Genomic DNA, 18,093 nt, shown 5'->3' with positions numbered 1-18,093 from the left:
AAGGGATGAGGAGACAGATTTGGTGAGGCTTTCTCTGCGAACGAAATGAGGCACGCAGCTCGAGCACGAGACTTGTTTCCAGGAGCAGCCTGTCCCCTGGACGAGCACGAGCACGAGGCGCCAACCCCAGGGCCAGGCCACAGGACCCGTACAGGGACCAGAGACCCACTGTCTCTGCTGCCTTCCCCCACCCGAGCCTTATGAAACCCAGCTCTTAGCGCCCATCTGCAGCCTTCCTCCCACTTGTCTGAGGCCCACGCGAGGACCCCCTCCCTCAGAAATAAACTTGAATGCAGACCGACAGTATCGTCTGGCTCACGGGAGTGTTGAATGAATGGCCATCCCAGTAGGGACGGCGACTGTAGCTGAGTGCCTGTCCTGGATGAGATTGTGCAGGGAGAGCTGTGTCCAGAGAGGGGCCAGACAGGGACTTTGCACTCCAGGTAACTAAGTCCAAGAATGATTTACGTAAACATGAGGCTGTAGGAGGATTGAGTTGTGTGTAAAGTACTTGCAACAGTGTCCGGCCCATAATAATCACCGTATGGGTATTTGTTAAGCACAAGAAGATGCTCTTACGTCTGACCGGGATGAAGGAAGGGTCCCACCACAGCAAGTACCCAGGATGTAGTAGGGATAAACCAACCCCATCAGGGCATTGGAGGCTGGAAGCATCAGAGGTGGGGGGTGGAGGGGGTGGGGACAGGCCTCAGCCCAGCACACGCAGTGTCAGACCTGCACACACGTGTGCACGCTGGGGACATAGGGGCACTGGGTCCAGCCCCACCCGCTGTTTGGGCAAGGTCAGTGGTAGAGCATCCCTGCTGGGCAGGTCTGACCCAGAAATCCTGCCCATGAGTCTCAGGGAAGAATTTGGCTGCCCCGGAGCCCCTAACTCAGGAGTACCGACTTGGAGCTGGCCGTCTGCCAACCAATGTAGGCCAAGCCAGTCATAACCTTGCACAAGCTTCCTGCGGCCACCGAAATAAAATGCCACATCCCGGATGGCTTTAAAACAGAGAAATGTATTGCTTCGGTTCCATAGGCTGGAAGTCTAAATCGAGGTGTCGCGGGGCCATTCTCTCCCCGAGACTCTGTGTAGAATCCTGCCTTGTCTTTCCCAGCTCCTGCTGGCTGGCATCCCTTGGCTTGTAGACACATTCCCCAGCCTCTGCCTTTGCCGTCCCACGACATCGTCCACATCTGTCTCTGTGGCTCTTTTCCTCTCCTTACAAGGACACCAGTCAGATAGGATTGGGGCCCACTCTACTCCAGGATGACGTCTACAATGACCTTGTTTCCAAATAAGGTCACATTTTTAGGTACCAGGGATCAGGACACGCAACATATCCCTTCCTATCATACGTGAGGGGGACACGGTTCAACCCCACACACACCTTTAAGGGGAACCTATGATTCTCCTGTTCAATAAGGTATACTCCTACAAATAATTTGGAAGCGTACGCCATGTATACTGATAAAGCCTACTGTTCCAAAGTACAATGCGTATTTGATCAGATATTTCTCAAATTGGTCATTCTTTTTTTGTAAGATTTATTTATTTGAGAAGGAGCAGGGGGAGGGGCAGAAGGAGAGGAAAAGAGAATCTTTAAGCAGACTCCCCACTGAGCACAGAGCCCAATGGGGAGGGCGGGGGCAGGGCTCGATCCCAGGACCCCGAGATCATGACCTGAGCTGAAACCAAGAGTCGGACACTTAACCAACTGCACAACCCAGGAGCCCAAAATTGGTCATTCTTAACCAAAATGTACACCAAAGCCACCCTGGAGCTTCTGCAGAAAAGACACCTGTGTCCACCCCCTGCCCGACCCCAGCAAATAGATTGTTCTGCCTGGAGTGGAGCCCGGCATCTGTACTGAGAAGTGTGCACCATGCCACGTGCTTTCCTGAGAACGGCCCTAGTGACGCCAGGCTCCCGCCATGGAACCATGTGGCGCCCCCTCTCATGCTGCACCTGCCAAACACTAGGGGATACGTGAGAATTCCTCCTCTTCGCGGGATCGGCCTTTATCACCTTGAGCCCAAAGAGATGATGTCCTTTTGGATAAGCCCTCAACACTGTCATGAGTAAATGACATTCACAGAGTGGAGTTGGCTTCTTTAAGGTACGGTGACAAGAAGTGAGGAACGTTGGCCCAGATTCTACTGTGAGCTTCGGCGCATGGATAGAGCTTTCCGCCCCTTGACAGGAGGGGCGCTCATGATGAGCTAATGGCTCCAAATGTATTTTTCTTGTTTGATTCTAAAATGGTCCCTGGACAGGACAGGCAAGGTGAAGGCAAGGTCCAGCGTCCAGTTTCACAAGTTACTTGCACTTGCACAGAAGGGCAAGCTTGCAGTCCTGGTGCAAGGCAAGGGCTCGTGCAGTTAATTTAGTTTTGACGAGACCGTTCTTTCCCTCTGCAGAATCTGTCCTGACGCTGCATTCGGTCATGGCATTTAAGCCGACTGCCTCATTAAGCTGGAAATCCTGAAGAAAACATTTGCAGAATAGGGATGTTCATGATTCACACAAAAATGCCAACATTTTCATCTGTCTGGTCCTTCTCCCTCTAGTTCCTGATACTTAATTATCTCTTTATTGAGCAGCTAACACAGAGAAAAATAAAAGTGCCAGGGAACAGTGTGTTAAAAGGCATTTGGGGAAAGCAGGCTGCAGCACCCCCGCCCCCAGTCGTGTGTGGCCCAGCCCCGGTGTTGTCCATCGCCTCGCCATGGGATGGAATCGAAAGGAACTAACATTTGCCAACACACACACCAGATACTTGTCATCCCTGAACTATGCTGTAGTCTGAAGTGACCCTTTTCTTGCATCCAAATTCTCTGCATGGTGCGTTGAGCTTAGTGAAAAGGCGCTGGCATTTGCTGGTGGAATAGGACAGAAACAGATGACGGTCTCTCTGCCTGAAGTCAGGCCGGGCCTTCACCCCATATTTGTTCTCTTTCCTGAGGGTGAGTCTGGGGGCGGGATGCACACAAAGTGGTGGGGGGAATGGGAAGCTGGCTCCCTCGATTACCTGCCCCCCTCCCCCACCCCATGCACCGAGCCCTGGGGGCCTGACATGGGCATGGTGCCATCCCTCCCGTTTTAGGGGATTGCTCTGGGTCCAAAGAGAGGAAGGGAAGAGGCGTCTCTGCAGGGGTCGTGCTGGTGTTTGTTTTGTCAAAACCTTCTTCATTTATAAAGCCTTTGTGCAGCCAGCCATTTCTCTATTGGGAGAATCCTGAGCTGGGAGTTCACGTGCTGTGAAAACCGCTGATTTCGGGCAGACTCCGCTTCCTTCCCCAAGCCCCTTCAATTCCGCTCACTCTCTGAGAGTCCACGTGCCTTGATTGGCTCCCTCCCCCCAGCCCTGCAGCCCTAAGTGATTGAGCAGAATCACCCACAAATTGCATTGCAAATGGTGCCTATTTTTCCCGGCAGACCATCTGCTGGAGTCTATTACTCACCATTCACGGCGCCAAGCAGAAGAGTCAGGTGGCTCTGTGTGCAGTCACTTCTGAATCACCTCATTCCAAACTCACACCTGAAAGTCACTTTGCTGGCTGCTGAAGACGCTGGAAACTTACAGGCTCTGGAGACGCGGCCTTCTTCCCTTTTCTTGTTTTTAACCTCAGGAGACCTTTGGGCTTCTGCGGGCCCTGGAAAAGCTTCTGAGCCCTTTCTCAGGCTGCCCTGAGATGGCAGGACACAGGAGGTGGGGCTCTTAGGGGCGGCAGCCATGCCCTCCATGGACGGAGGCTAGAACCAAGGACTCTGGGGTCCTTTGCCTGTTGTCCACTAAGCCCTGCGCTCAGACCTGGGGCACATTCAGGGGACAGGAGTGCTGGGTGTCGGGCGAGATTCTGCCATCTGGCGAGTAGCCAGCCCACGTTGCCTGGAGTGGGGGTCTCCCCCAGTGGCAGCTGGCGGCCGGGAGCAAGCACCTGCAAGGCAGGGAGGGGCTGTTTTCAGGGAGAATGGCACTTGCTGCTGCAGATGCCCAGCCATGGGGGCTCCTCCACCCGAGAGACCAGGCCAGCAAGCCCAGGGTGAAGGAACAGCTGCGCCTCCAGGCAGCCCCCACACCCGGACCGAGGATTTGCAGCCTGCCCCACTCGCAGGCTGGACCTCACCGTGAGCGTCTCCACAGCTGGCAGCAGCAGGGCCCCCAGGACACGGCCATTAGCCTCGGTGTCCACCGTATGGCCATCTGACCCCCGCCATGCAGGCAACACAGCTCCCTCCATCTCGCCTTGTGATCTCCTCTTGCGGCCAGCTGCCCTTGCCTATGTCCCCACATACAGTGTTGTCCCTAGTGTCACATGTGCTCAGTTCATTTTCTCGGCATGATTTCAGCGCCCTCCATTGGCTTTCTGTCACCACGGGCACATGGAGCTGGGGTATGGGACACACCTGATAGCAACCAGTTCAGCGAGACTCGTATTATGTGATCCTATAATTATATTGACCATTACTTTAAAAACAAATCTGGAGGGAAATCATTGACAATGCCTACAGATCACGTAAAGACAATCCCTTGGCCCTTAGGTGTTTAGCACCGAGATGGGGTCTCTGGTCCCCAGCACCCTGACTTGGTACACTTGGGGAGTGTTAAAGTGGACTAGAACTGTTCCTTCTGGACTAGCTATCAGATCCCACAAGACTCATCCATAGTTAAGATTTTCATTAGCCAAGACACTTGGCTGAGATAACACAAAATAGTGGAGGGAGACTATGACAATTGTCATTTGCACCTTAGCCCTGTAGAAATGGGGCCATTTTGTTTTTCTGCCACAGCCAGTGAAATGCATCATTCCTCTAAGGCTGAGAATTGTGCTGACCTTTGAACACGTTCTTCCGCACGGCTGTTCCCGGGGGAGTGTGTGTGCAGGCATGAGTCCCCAGGCGTCTCGTGCAGGCTGACCCAGGGTTTTCTGGGAGGCAGCCTCCAGGACAGCGTACTTCCTCATGGTGCTGCCCGCATGTGCCCTGCCGCTGTGTGGATTGACTTCCTGTAGTTTCGCTTTTTTAAAGCATCTTAAAATAATAACCTGCAGTGGTGCAATAACTCGATTTGGAAAGCACGTGTTGGGCTCATAATGTTCAGATTTGTGTAAAATGTGAATGAAGTTTTCCAGACCTTGAGCTTCTGTTCGGGTGGACCTTGATTCGTGGGGTTTCACTGTGCTGGGCTCGGTGGTCAGCACCACCGGGGAATGAAGGCCTCAATGGGGCACAGTGAAGACCACTCCAGAGTTGCCCAAGATCCACGTCCCCGGGGGGTTTCATGACGTGCTGGCCGCTACCAGACTCCCAGACGCGCCCACACAGCCCGGGTTCACACACCATGTGTCGTCTATCCACATTTCTCTCCTTTGTTTTCCCGTAGAGGAGATTTTGAAGACTCACATCGCCCACTGGTGGTCTCCGGATGGCACGAGGCTCGCCTACGCCACCATCAACGACTCCCGCGTGCCCATCATGGAGCTCCCAACCTACACTGGCTCCATCTACCCCACAGTGAAGCCCTACCACTACCCCAAGGTAGGCGAGAGGAGGCAGTGGAACGAATGCGTGCCTTGTCCGTCAGCAGCCCCGCCCCGGGCTACCCCACAGGTGGGGCTGCATAGTCACGTAGTCTGAGCAACGGTGTAAACGGAGGCAAGATCAATTATTTCCCATTACACTGCATTAAATTCCCATCTTCGCTGAGTTGAATTTGTTGGCAGGTTTATTCTATTTTAAATAATTGAACTACTGTTAATCATTTGTCTGAGCTCCATTGGAACCAAAATAAATACATTACCTCCACTTGTGATTCCATGGCAACAACAGCTCACACTACCTGCTCCCAGGGCACACTGTCCTCAAATCCTTGGTTTAGAATTTGGCTTCTGGAAGGTCAGAGGGATCTCTGTCTGCCCCTGGTCCCCTGGGTCCGGGCTGGGCTGTTTTGTGCTTGGTCCTATTCTGACCTGGAGTCTCTAATTGCTTCCCAGGCCCAGAAAGCCTGCAGAACAGCAAGGGTGCAGTGGAGTGTGGAGGGGTACAAACGTCTAAACCTTGCTTTGTTAGCGACTCGCAGCATCCTGGCATGAAGGGAGGACCTGATGCCAAGTTTTCTGCAGCCCACTCAACTGGAGAGACGCTGATGTCTGACAGAGTAGACGCAGCTGCCCCACTGCCCCTTGGCTTCTAGAGACCAGCCAGGGCCGGGGGGCCAGGTGGATGTGAGCCATTCACCGCCTGTACCTGCCTGGTGCCAGGCACTCGCTTCCCGCCTTGGGCTGCCTCGGAAGGACCCCGCAAGCCCCTGCCAGCAAGGGCTCGAGAGCGGATGCCAGCTGCCTTGTGCTCCGGGCAGACCAGACACGCCGGCCCGCAGTTTGCAGCAAGAGGGGCAGTAGTGTACAAGTGAGGCCAGTGAGGTGCCTCGAGCCCTGGGCCCGAGAGGGAAACACCGGTATACAGTCACCTCGGGCTCCGTAACAGCAGATGTTGACTTCTCACGGACCTGGAGGCTCGGGGTCCGAGATCAGGGTGCCAGGAAGGTGGGGTTCTGGGGAGGACCACTGAGTTTCTGGCTTGTAGACCCTGCCTTCTCTCTGTGTCGTCACACAGCCGAGAGCGAGTGAGCTCTGGTCTCTCTCTCTCCATATGAGCACGAATCCCATCGTGGGGCCCCCCTCATGACCTCACCAGCCCTAATCGCCTCCCCAAAGTCTCACTTCCAGATACCATCACATTGGGGGTTAAGGCTTCAACATAGGAATTTTGAATTTGGGGGGTGGGGGACACAGGCATTCAGTCCACAGCACCTGGTAATACTGAGCCTTTCCTACGGCTCTTTGATGGTATGGCCAGTGTCCAGGGAGGTCCCAGCGTGGAGGAGCAAGCCTCCTCTGGGGGCACGGCCACCGTCTCTGCCATTCTCCCATTCTGGGAGCATCTAAGATGTCAACACACCACACGTGTTTGTCTGTGGACAGAATTCTCACTCCTTTTTCAGCTGTTCTTGATTGAAGCTAACACTGCATCATGTGGAAGAGTCCAGAGTTTTAGTCAGAAACCATTAAATAATGCTGAATCTTTACACCCCTTTACTCCCCACCCCGCACGTGCAATGTGGCAGTGGCTGCCCGACTCCTCTAACCAGCCAGGGATGCAGTAGTTTCCCCAGTGAACCCTTTGATGGGAGTTTCCCAATTTAGGAGTGATGGCCCAAAAGCCGTCTTGATTTTCCAGTGATTTTCCAGTGAACTCTGGGATAGATGAAATTGGAATTATGGAACCCCAGATGGTCCGCATATTAATGGAAAGGCAGCGTATGCTAGCCAATAGAATGCCCAGAATTCAGATGCCCCTTGCCCCTTCGTACCCTCTCCCAAATCTGAGGCATGAGTTGGTGAACCCGCCAGACTCCTGTCCTGTCGTGGCGAATCCACATGTCTGTGTGCAGGGTGCAGAGGAGGCAAGGGCGTTGGCCAGACCAGTGGTCCCGCTGACGAAGAATGCCACGTCTCCCCCTTCCAAGCGGTACTGTTCCCCTAGAAGAGGGAGCACGGTGTAGGGAGCAGCAACACAGAGCAGAACCCACCCAGTTTCTTTTCCAGGGATTCCCCCCCCGCCCCGAGGCGCTGGGACGAACAAGAAGGGGGTAGGGTTCCTGGGGAAGGAAGGTCACCAGTCCAGTTATCTTGCGCCTTTTGTAAGGTTCTGTGCATGAGTGACCTGCTGTCAGCCACGGTTGCCCAGGAGTCCTGCGTGTGCGGCTCCCGAGGGAGGAATTTGCAGCATGAAGGCACCGCCCCACAGGAGAGCCTACTCACCTCTCTTCTCCTTTACTTCCCAGGCTGGATGTGAAAACCCCAGCATCTCCCTGCATGTCATTGGCTTAAACGGACCCACCCACGATCTGGAGATGATGCCACCCGATGATCCACGGATGAGGTCTGCTTCCTTTTCTGTTACGCTAACAAAAAATGAGATGAATGTTCATTTGCATGGTCTCTCCAGATTTATTTTGCTGCTAATTTTAACATCCAAGGAAAAGGTAACACTTTCTAAAGCTTTCATGGCGGCTTCATGATTCAGGCGAAGGAACGTCATTCAAAGCAGCTCTGCTGTTTATACCTTGACGAGCAGACGGCACTCCCCGGGAGGCCGGGCTCCTCTGGAAGGGGCATGTCCGGCCAGCCGCACGGCTCCCCCAGGGCCCCCCATCCGCACACAGGCGCTGGATGGAGTACGCCCGTAGGTGCACAATGCAGTCTTCCCCAAGAAAACCCGTGTCATCAGATGTTGTGTAAATGGCGCCCCACTTGAGAGCGTTTCTTTAGAACATTACAGCACCTTGCTGGCTCTAAGAACCAGCGGTGAATCCTAGTCCAATAAGCCCATCTCCTAGCTGGTAAGCTAACCATGGAGGCGGTGGAACAGACGGACAAAGGTAACTGTCCCTTCATCATGAACGTCTGGTTTGGGTACATTTTTTTTTAAATCAAAACAACGGAGTAGGATCTATCTAAGTGAAGTGGGCTCTGAGTATCAGTTTCATCCTGTCCCCAAGTTCGAACAGCCTGGGAACTGAGGATACCTCCAGAGCCCACTTACGGCATCATTCAAGCTCTCGGGGGGTGGGGGAGGTGTTGATGGGAGACTGAGGAAAGTGGAGCCCACTGTATGGGCACCAGGACCGGCTCACTGATAGATCTCCGTCGGTCTAGAAATGGGCGCAGCGAAGCTGACAGTGATGCATTCTGAGACGCAGCAGAACTCCCCCCCCCCCCCCGCCCAGATTCTGCCATCACTGTAGCCCAGGCCTTTACTACTCAGTTTCAGAACTCCACGTTATTAGTAGCTTCCGTCGGCTTCTGGAAGGGTGGGAGCCGTGGCCCCATCCACCCCGGCTCCTCCACAGGCCTGGCCCGGGGCTGGGTGGCCGGGCTTCTGTGGATGATGTGGTCTTCTGCGGTGACTGCCTCAGTAAGACCTGTCTGCCCACACCGCCCACGCCTGAGCCTATGCAGACTTCCACGGAGGTTCCGTCAACCCTTCCTGCTCAGCGGAAAGTAAAGTGTGGAGGTCCCCGGGGCAGACGGACCAAGCACAGAATTCTCTCTTAGCTGCCTGTCTCCCTGCCGGGGATGGGTCTCCTCTGTGTCAGAGGGTCACAGTGTCACCAGAGACTAATGAATCTGCCTCGGGGGCCAGTCCCGGGGGTCCCAGGGCCCTTCGTGTGTGCTGGCCGGCAGGGAGGGGAGGCATTGGATTCGGCTGATAACGCTCTTGCTGGGGTTGAAGGGAAGTTCAGGTTACTGCTTCGTCTTCTCTCCTGAAGATCCAGTATTTCACTGTTTTCCTCTCAGCCCCCGTCCCTGCCAGGCCTCCTGGGGCCTGGTCCAGCAAACTCACTGAATTAATATGGAAAGTCACCTGGAAAATTTAAGCCATCTGTTTGAGTTAATTGAAAATCTCATTTAGTCAATTTGGTGATGCTGTTTCCACAGGCTTGATTAGCTTCAAGGACAATGAAAAATTAGCCTCAGTCGGGGCTGGAAGTTCAGATGCTGGTTTCGGGTTTCCTGCTCTGATTTCATAGGCGAAATGCAATAATGCTTCACGTGTGCGATATAAATCCATCACGTGGGAAAGTCGCGCTTTCCCGTACTCTTTCTCTGTCACACGGCCTTGAGATGGTTTCCAAAGTGAGCCCAGGTAGATCAGAAATCATAGAATAAATGGGAGCGGATATTTACTGAGCACTGACTTTGCCAGGTGTGCATAGTGGAGAACAAAGCCTGGAGCGTCTGATGTGGGGATGGGGGGCGCAGAAAGAACAGATCATTACGAGCAGCTGAACACCGCGGGCGCGAGCAAGGCCACCAGGAAGCGTGCACTGTGGGGGAGGCCAAGCTTGTCTGCAGGGTGATAGCACCTCTCGCGAGCTCCGTGCTATGACATTTGGGGCCTGATGATTCTTTGCTTGGGGGGGGGGGCACTGCAAGGTGTTCACAGCAGCCCGCCCCACCCATCGGATGCCAGGAGCACCCCCACCCTGAGTTGTGACAGTCCCCAGTCTTGGCCAGATGTTCCCACCTGGAGAACCGCTGGTTCACAGTGAAGGTTCTGCGTTCGAATTCCAATCCTGGGGCCTTGGGGAAGTGACTGCACCAGCCCTGCTTCAGGTTCCTCATCGGTAGGGTGGAGATAAACATTACTTACAGGACTGGCTGTAAAAATCAGATGACGTCGTGCAGGCAGTGCAGGGCCAGTGGCTCAACGGTCACCCCATCTCATGGCTGTCAGTACTCCCTGTAGGCTGGCCGGCAGCCCTCACCTGAGCCTCACGTGTCCCCGCAGCGGCTCAGGTGCCAACCACGCACCCAGCCTCTCCACATCACCTGCTCAGGTGCGATGCTCTGGGCAAAGTCAATGAACACGTGTCGAGGATTTGGTGGAGCTTGTGAGCTTGTGAGGAGAGCGGGCAGGTGTTGGAAGCGGAGCAGAGGCCTTCGCGAAGCGAGGGGTGCGTGAGCAGCTTAGCAGCAGAGGCTCAGGGCGGGTCTGCCGGGTGATAGAGCTAGCAGGGCCCTCGACTGATCCACCTGCAAACACCCACGAGACAAGTCTGTGCCGGCGGGGTTCCCAGCAGTCAAACGCCGAGCCCAGGGTTGCACAGGAGGAATGCCCAGTGAGCTCGTTGCCTCTCTACAGGTCTCAGACAAAGCTTCTGAGTCTCTAAATGGCCTCGCACACTGGACGGGGTCAAAGCAGACTTCCAGCTCTCCTTCCACAATCCTGCCGCCTTGGGTCAGAGTGCCTCCGTCTGTCCTCCGGCACGTGGGCCTCTGACTTTCCTGTCAGTGCCCCGACAGTGCCCTGCACCTGATCATGCCTCCTCCCTCCCATCTCCTAGTGACCCCTGCTTGGGCCCTCCTAGACCATTGGCTTCCGGGGCCCTCCCTGTGCCCTCCTGCCACCCCCAGAAGGCTGTGAACCACGTCAGATCACCTGTTCTCTCTCCTGGTGGCTGGCTGTTCCTACATTCTTTTGTTCCCTTAAAATCATGAGCTGCTGAGGTGTGTTTTTCCGGGATTTTAACATATTCTGGGCAGTTCCGCTGGAAATGTGCCCTGGCAAGTAGCGCTGGGTAGGCTGGCGGCCGAAAAGAACTCCTCTCATGTCAAGGAAGCCACGTCTCATCTTTCTTTCCTTTTTGGGGACCCCACCCTACTTACCCACACCAGAACCCCTCCCCACCTTTGTCCCAAGTCTCCGTAGCCCTCCTCAGGAATGCTGGGCTCGTTCTTAGGGACCTTGCACCTGCGCTCCATTTGCCTGGAAACCCCTCCAACGTGGCTGAGTGGCAGCGCCCATGCCCTGTTGGTCCTGATCAAACGTGCTGCTTCCTGGGCACTCCCCAGTGACCTTGCTCAAGTCACAGCCCCCTCGCTCCTTTCCCGCCTTAGTTTCCTTCTGAGCACTTATCCCAGCAGGATTATCTGTATACTTTGTTCACTGTGTCCTTTCCCTGCCTGTCAGCTAGAAGGAAAGTTGGGGAGCAGGGACTTGGGTCTGTTCTGTGCCGCACCTGCCCTGCAGGTCTGGAGCAGGGCCTGGAACGCAGGACGAGCTCAGGAAACCTTTGTGGAATGGGCCAACGAACTGAAAATGTAGCCAGTAAAATCTCACTTCGATAGGATTCAGTAGACAGGTTTGTTTGGTTGTTTGGTTCCTTTCTAAGAACCGAGTGTTTAGCAATGTTTAGCCATTGACGGCATCCTGCCATCTCGGACGTAGGATGCTGTCGGGAAGGCAGAACTTCATCTCTGCCCATCTTAGCTTTTCAGACGGGACCCTTTAACAAAAGGCTGGATAAACAAAAGAAAATCAAATAGTTGAGTAATGCATATGGAGAACATCCTGTGGTGAAAATCTGAAAAGTAACTCCCGCTATACAGGGTCTCCCAGCAGGAACAGTGAATTTGCAGAGAATGAACCTGACAGAGGAGAGCAGTTTTAGGTTTCCGAGGACAGCAGACCGTGGGGGGCAACTCACAGAGGAAGGTCTGTTTGCACACTCCCCTGGTGCGTCTCTGGGCTAAGAGTCTGTCTCCAGTAAATGGAGAATTTATTTCCTGCCTTTAGACAGAAAGGGGGGGGGGCTTTTTTTCTGGGTTTGCTGCTTCTTAATTGTCTTCAGCTCAAAATAATTTGTATGTCAAGAAGGCATATCTTGGGGCAACATGTTCTGGTTTCTTTCAACTAAGCCAGGAAAGGTAAAGATAAGACACCTACTATGTGGAGGGGCTTGGAAAGAAAAGAGACCTGCATCGTGCCCCCCAACAACCTAGGCAGGGAGAGAGAACAAAGAAATACGTCAGGCTTAAAAAATTAAGTGCGACAAAATGGGGATCGATTCTTTGAAGAGTTTTGCCAAAGGATGGAACAGTCCCTTCCAGGAAGAAGGGTCGGCAGGGGGAGGGTTTGGAGGCACAGCCCGGATTTGGGATATTCCAGGATCCAGTCTTAAAGAGGAGTCGGGGAGCACAGGGGTGGGATCCCCCATGGAGTGTGGGTTGATTTGTAAAACTGTGACCCCAGGGCCATTTCCGTTCTTCCCTCCTTCCAAACGGGGCTTCTAGATTTGCTGGCGGGTTTCCACTCTTGCTGCTTCCTCTGTCCATCTCCCCGGGCACAAGGACGTGGGCTTACACCCTTCAGGACGGTGGCCATGTGGGGCGGCCCCTAAGGGCTTTCCCCAGCTCTGTTGTAGCTCCTACCACCCTTCCCCAGATGCAGACACTGAGGAGTACAGAGGCTAAGGAAGGTGTCTGAATCCACACCGGGTGTGAAAGGGGGTGCTGGGCCTCATGTCAGGCAGGCTGGACAGCCTCGCCTCCCTGGACAGGCGGGATCATTTTGAAGACGTGCGGCACAGGCCCATACGTGCTTTTATTCTCCAAATATCCCGTCCACGCGCAGCAGAGCCACCAGCCCAGCGCCGTTCCTGACTGCTGGCTGGGGAGGAGCCAGGTCCCTGACCCCCCCTCCGCCCCTTCCCCGCCTGTAAAAGGCCCCAGGCGTCTTGCTCTCACTGTGTTTTCTTGTACTTCAGCTACTTTGGATCTCCAGCAGCAAGGACTTCGATCTGCCTAATTCACCAACCGCCGCTGTTGGTCAGGGCAAGGCCGAGCTCTTTCTGTGTATTTGTTCTTTTCAGCCATAGTCCCTACGCCCATGCTCCCTCCCCCCCCCCCACATAGGCACCTTGTTTATTATTTTTTTTGTCAGTTTTTGGTGTTTTATTTACTAAAATCAGCCACCTTGTTCAATGCATTTTCTCTTTGTTTTTCTTCTTTATGGTTTTTAATTTAATTCTTAGCATGGTTGGTGTGCAGGGCTGGTTTCAGGTGTGCAATGCGGTGACTCAGCCGTTCTGCAGTACGCCAGGCTCATCACCATAAGTGTGCTCTTCACCCCATCCCGTGTCCTCCATCCCGACCCCCCTCCCCTCAGGTGACCGTCAGTGTGTTCTCGAGAGTGCAGAGTCTGGGTTTTGGTTTGTCTCTTTTTTCTTCATTCATTTGTTTTGTTTCTTAAATTCCACACGAGTGAAATCCTATGGTATTTGTTTTTCTCTGACTTATTTTGCTTAGCGTTATACCCTCTAGCTCCATCCGTGTTGTTGCAAATGGAAAGAGTTCATTCTTTTTATGGTTGAGTAATATTCCATTGTATAAATACCACGTCTTCTTTTCTCTGTTCATCTATTGATGGACACGTGGGCTGCTTCCATACTTGGCTATTGTGAATAATGCTGCTGTAAACATCGGGGTGCATGTGTCCCTTTGAGTTAGTGTTTTTGTGTTTTCTGGGTAAATACCTAGTAGTGTGTTTGCGGGGTCGTAGGGTAGCTCTATTTTTAATTTATCGAACCTCCACACTTTTCCACAGCGACTGCACCAGTTTGCGTTCCCGCCAACAGTGCACAAGGTTCGCCTTTCTCTGCAGCCTCGCCAATACTTGTTTTCTGTGTTGTTGATTTTAGCCATTCTGACAGGTGTGAGGTGACAGCTCATTGTAGTTCTGACTTGTGTTTCCCTGATGAGGAGCGATGTTGAGCATCTTTTCATGTGTCTGTTGGCATCTGGTTGTCTTCTTTGGAACAATGTCTGTGCGTGTCTTCTGCCTATTTTTAAATTGAATTGTTTGGGTTTTTTGAGATGAGTTGTATCAGTTCTTTATATATTTTGGATGCTCATCCTTCATCGGATACATCACTTGTGAATATCTCCTCCCGTTCCCTAGGTTGTCTTTTCGTTCTGTTGCTTGTTTCCTTTGCTGGGTAGAAGCTTTTTACTTTGCTGTGGTCCCAGTAGTTCGCTCTGCTTTTGTTCCGCTTGCCTCAGGATCGCCTAGAAAGATGTTGCCACGGCCAGTGTGGGAGAAGTTACTACACGGGCACCCGTTTAAATCTATTTGAGTCCCCTCTCTCCCGTCATGTTGGGAAAGCCTGTATTGCTCTTTGTATGTGTGCACGCTTATTGTGCGTAAGTGCCGTCGTGACGTATGGAGATACAGATGTATAAATTTATGTGTGTGTGGACCTGTTTCCTGTCTTTGTCACTCAGCAGTATGTGAAGACTTAGCATGCTGTTGTGTGTACATGCGGCTCTCTGCTTCTAACTGTGCACATGGTCTAGACTTCTGCGATTCCTGAGAGCTTACACTCTCATGGCCTCCGCCGCCACCAGCTGCCTCTTCCTTATTCACCATCCATGATCAGGAAATGTAGCCTTCTTTCTGCTCCATCTATACAAAATCGCTGGGAGATTGGTGCAGTGAATCCAAGACCAGTCTTCACTAAGAAATAGGGGTAGAACAGAGGTCATCAGAGCAATGGAAGCATCACACAAAAACAGGGTCCTTGTTGCTAACCACCTCAGCCCCAGCCCCATCAATAACTATACTGCCACTACCTTATCTCAGCCACCATCACCTCCACCACTACCATCACCACCACCATCACCAACCACCAACAACAACAACAACCAACGCCATCACCGCCACCATCACCAACCACCACCATCATCATCACATCACCATCATCGACCACCACCACCACTGTCACTACCAGCATCACCACCATAGCCATCATTGCCACCACTGCCACCACCGCCATCACCACTACAATCACTGCCATCACCACCACCACCGTCACCACCGTCACCACCATCACCACCGGTCCCATAATTACTCTCACGACCACCACCACCATCACTATAACTGTGACCGCCATCACCTCCATCACTTGCCTTGACGTCTCCTATTCAACGAATCCCTTCATGTTCAAAGCATATGAACTGTTGAATAAGGATTCCACAGTCCCTAAGATAGCACCACTCTCACTTCCTTCTCCCTCATCCTGACAGTTGGCCAGGCATTAGAGCCAGCCCGTAAGATGGAAGGGAAAGATAACATGGTCTGTTACTCCATTGAAAGTGAAATTATGGAAGTATACATCAAATAGTAATTTGTCTTACAGTCACATCATTTTTATGTTCTGCAAAATGCAATCTGCCTGCAGATATTTTGTACAATCTTCTGGCGACTCTGAGGACTTTGGTATTGTTTCAGTGTGATCAACAGTGCCTGTTAAAAAACATCATTTTTTAGAAGTTTCTCTCTCAAAGTATTTTTTCGCTCTGGCTTTATTTGTGGAATGAACATTGCTGAGAAAATGCCAGAGCTAATTGCAGGCTCTTTATTTCACTAGATAAACAGACCTTTTGTTCCCTTGCCCTTTATTGCCACACGACTGCCGGAACCTTTGCCAGAATTTGGAATACCAAGAAATGACATGGCACATTAATCCCTGTGAGAGAGACAATACCTTATTAATATTTTATGGCAAACAAATGGACTAATGAAAAATTCATATCCTGCTTACCAGGAGGAGTCTGTGTATTTTGATTTGAAGGCACCTCTGGCTGGAGATTTGTGGGAACGTTGTAATGTTTTCTCAGCCAAGTTGTGCTCTTCAACACGCACTCCACCCACATCCTCCTCACAGTAGGGCAGTCCCTACCCTGCTCTGAAATGAGGCGTTGTCTGTGTCCCCACACGCTGGGAGCTCCCCTACAAGGGTTTGGCTCTCTGTGTAGCCAGCACCTGGAACCATGTCTGCACAGCACTCAGCCCTCCCTAAATGCTCTTTGGATGAACACGTGTTATTCGTTGGCAGATAAAGTACGTTAGAATAAAGAGGAAATCGGTATAGCATTTCTTCCAGGAATCTTTTGCTTCCTATTAATATTTTGGTGTCATGTTCTTTTTAAAAAATGCAATTTCTAAGATTCTCAAAATCTGATCATCTGTTTTCTGTGATTCAGAATATTTTAGCATCTCCCTTCATCTCCACGTTGGATCGGTCCTTGTGTCTTCCAAAGCCCTGCTCCATCTCACCTTGATAAATCATTCTGCTTTAAATCCTGTTTTTTTCCCCTCCTTGTACTGCAACCAACTTCTCCATATCGCGGAGCACCTCGTCCACCCGCCCATACATTTATTCCTTCAGAGAACATTTAATAAGGGCAGAGGTGGCCATGGAGAGCCGTCACTAAATGGCTCTTGGAGCTGCTGTCCCCAGCGTGGCACGTGGCTCACTGAGATCGTGGCTCTCAGGCCAGAGCATCACTGGAATCAACCGTGCACTGCTCAGTGCCCCCCCCTGCAGAGTTTTGGATTCAGTGCGTCTGGGGTGGGCTTGAGAACTTGTATTTCCAACCTCCCCAGGTGCCACTGGCCGGGAGACCACACTTTGAGGACTGCTGACTTTGATAATCAAGCATGGGTGCAGAGGCGTCTCTGCCACTGCCTTTGTCCCCCGCAGCAGAGGCTTGGGCTGATTCTGCCACAGACGCCCAGCATCATCGTTGTCCCTGGCAGGGGGGGGGGGACTCCCCAAATGCAGTGGCTGCAGGGGGCGTGTTCTGCAGCCCCGAGCCAGTGCTCACAGGACCATGGAGACGGGCTCCCCCATCTCTGTCCATGCTTCCTTCCCGGTGGCAACACAATGAGTACTGTGGTCACAGCGGTGCCGATGTGCAACCACGGGATGCCTCGCCTGCACCCACACAAGCAGGCTCTGTGGAGAGGCCATGGTCGGGGGCTCAGGGCTCTCCGTAACCACATCTGTCCCATCATACGCTGACCATGTCATTCCTCTACTTGCCTTCACTGCTGGGGACATCGACACCTCCCAGTGGCGTGGCCGACGCTAACTACTGTTAGCTTCATTGACATTGAGTTTCTCTCTCACTTGGAAGTCCCTCTAGATTTTCCTCGGTCACTGACTCCCCTTCTCCCCTCGAGAGACAGTGTGACTCAAGTTGTGAATTATATAGGTTTCCTCTGTAGGTACCCAAGCCTGGGTCCCGGATCATGATGAGTAAGAGGCATGGCCTTTGTTGTTTGCCTCAAGGAACTCCCAGCCCAGCTAATGGTCAAGAGGAACTGGCGCTATGTGATGACTTGAGAGACGATGGCACAGATCACAGGTGCCGGGAGAGGTTTGAGGAAGGAGGGTGAGCGTGGCCTCGTGGAGGAGGTTGGGTCCGGGGAGTCTCTTTCCATCCCTGTTTTCAGCATCTGTAGTAGGGGTGATGCCCGCAAACTCTAAGAGCAAAAGCAGGCCATCTGGGACTTCTCTTCTGGGGAAGGTGGGCACAGGGTTCTTGTGCTGCAGTGCCTGGGAGCTGCCCTGGCACCGAAATCCCTGCTGGTGTAAACGGCGCATCCACCAAGGGAGCACAGCCAAAACGTGCCGAAAGCGCCATTCTCCGGGGTGGAGGGCCTTGAGAGGGGACAGACCTAGGACACAAGTCAGCCAGGCCCCCAGGCTGGCCCCAGCCACAGCTGTAGGGTCACTGGCCCAAGGACAACCTCAAAGAGGCCCCCTTTCTATAAAATTCAGAAATTACAGGAGCGTCTCAAGAGAATTCAGCACATCAGAGCAATAGCCCTTGAGTATAGTTTTAAAAGAAGGAAACTTTCTCCAAGATATTTGGTCCTTTTTTCTTCTT

General features: G+C 52.7%; 1 protein-coding gene across 4 annotated transcripts in view; it reads left to right on the top strand.

The window, feature by feature from the left end:
* DPP6 (dipeptidyl peptidase like 6) overlaps positions 1-18,093 on the top strand; it is an 889,057-nt gene that overhangs the window by 784,232 nt on the left and 86,732 nt on the right. For all 4 annotated transcript variants that reach the window (XM_045792245.2, XM_087860659.1, XM_045792244.2 and 1 more), the window contains exons 9-10: positions 5,394-5,548; positions 7,857-7,954. In XM_045792245.2, coding sequence (XP_045648201.1) covers positions 5,394-5,548; positions 7,857-7,954 — 253 coding nt within the window. The remainder of the gene's footprint in view (positions 1-5,393; positions 5,549-7,856; positions 7,955-18,093) is intronic.

The sequence above is a fragment of the Ursus americanus genome, chromosome 3, assembly GCF_024610735.1.
Source record: "Ursus americanus isolate L20-20 chromosome 3, mUrsAme1.1.p, whole genome shotgun sequence".
Taxonomy (NCBI): domain Eukaryota; kingdom Metazoa; phylum Chordata; class Mammalia; order Carnivora; family Ursidae; genus Ursus; species Ursus americanus.
The sequence above is the reverse complement of the archived record's forward strand: the minus strand, read 5'-3'. Positions and strand labels throughout refer to the sequence as shown.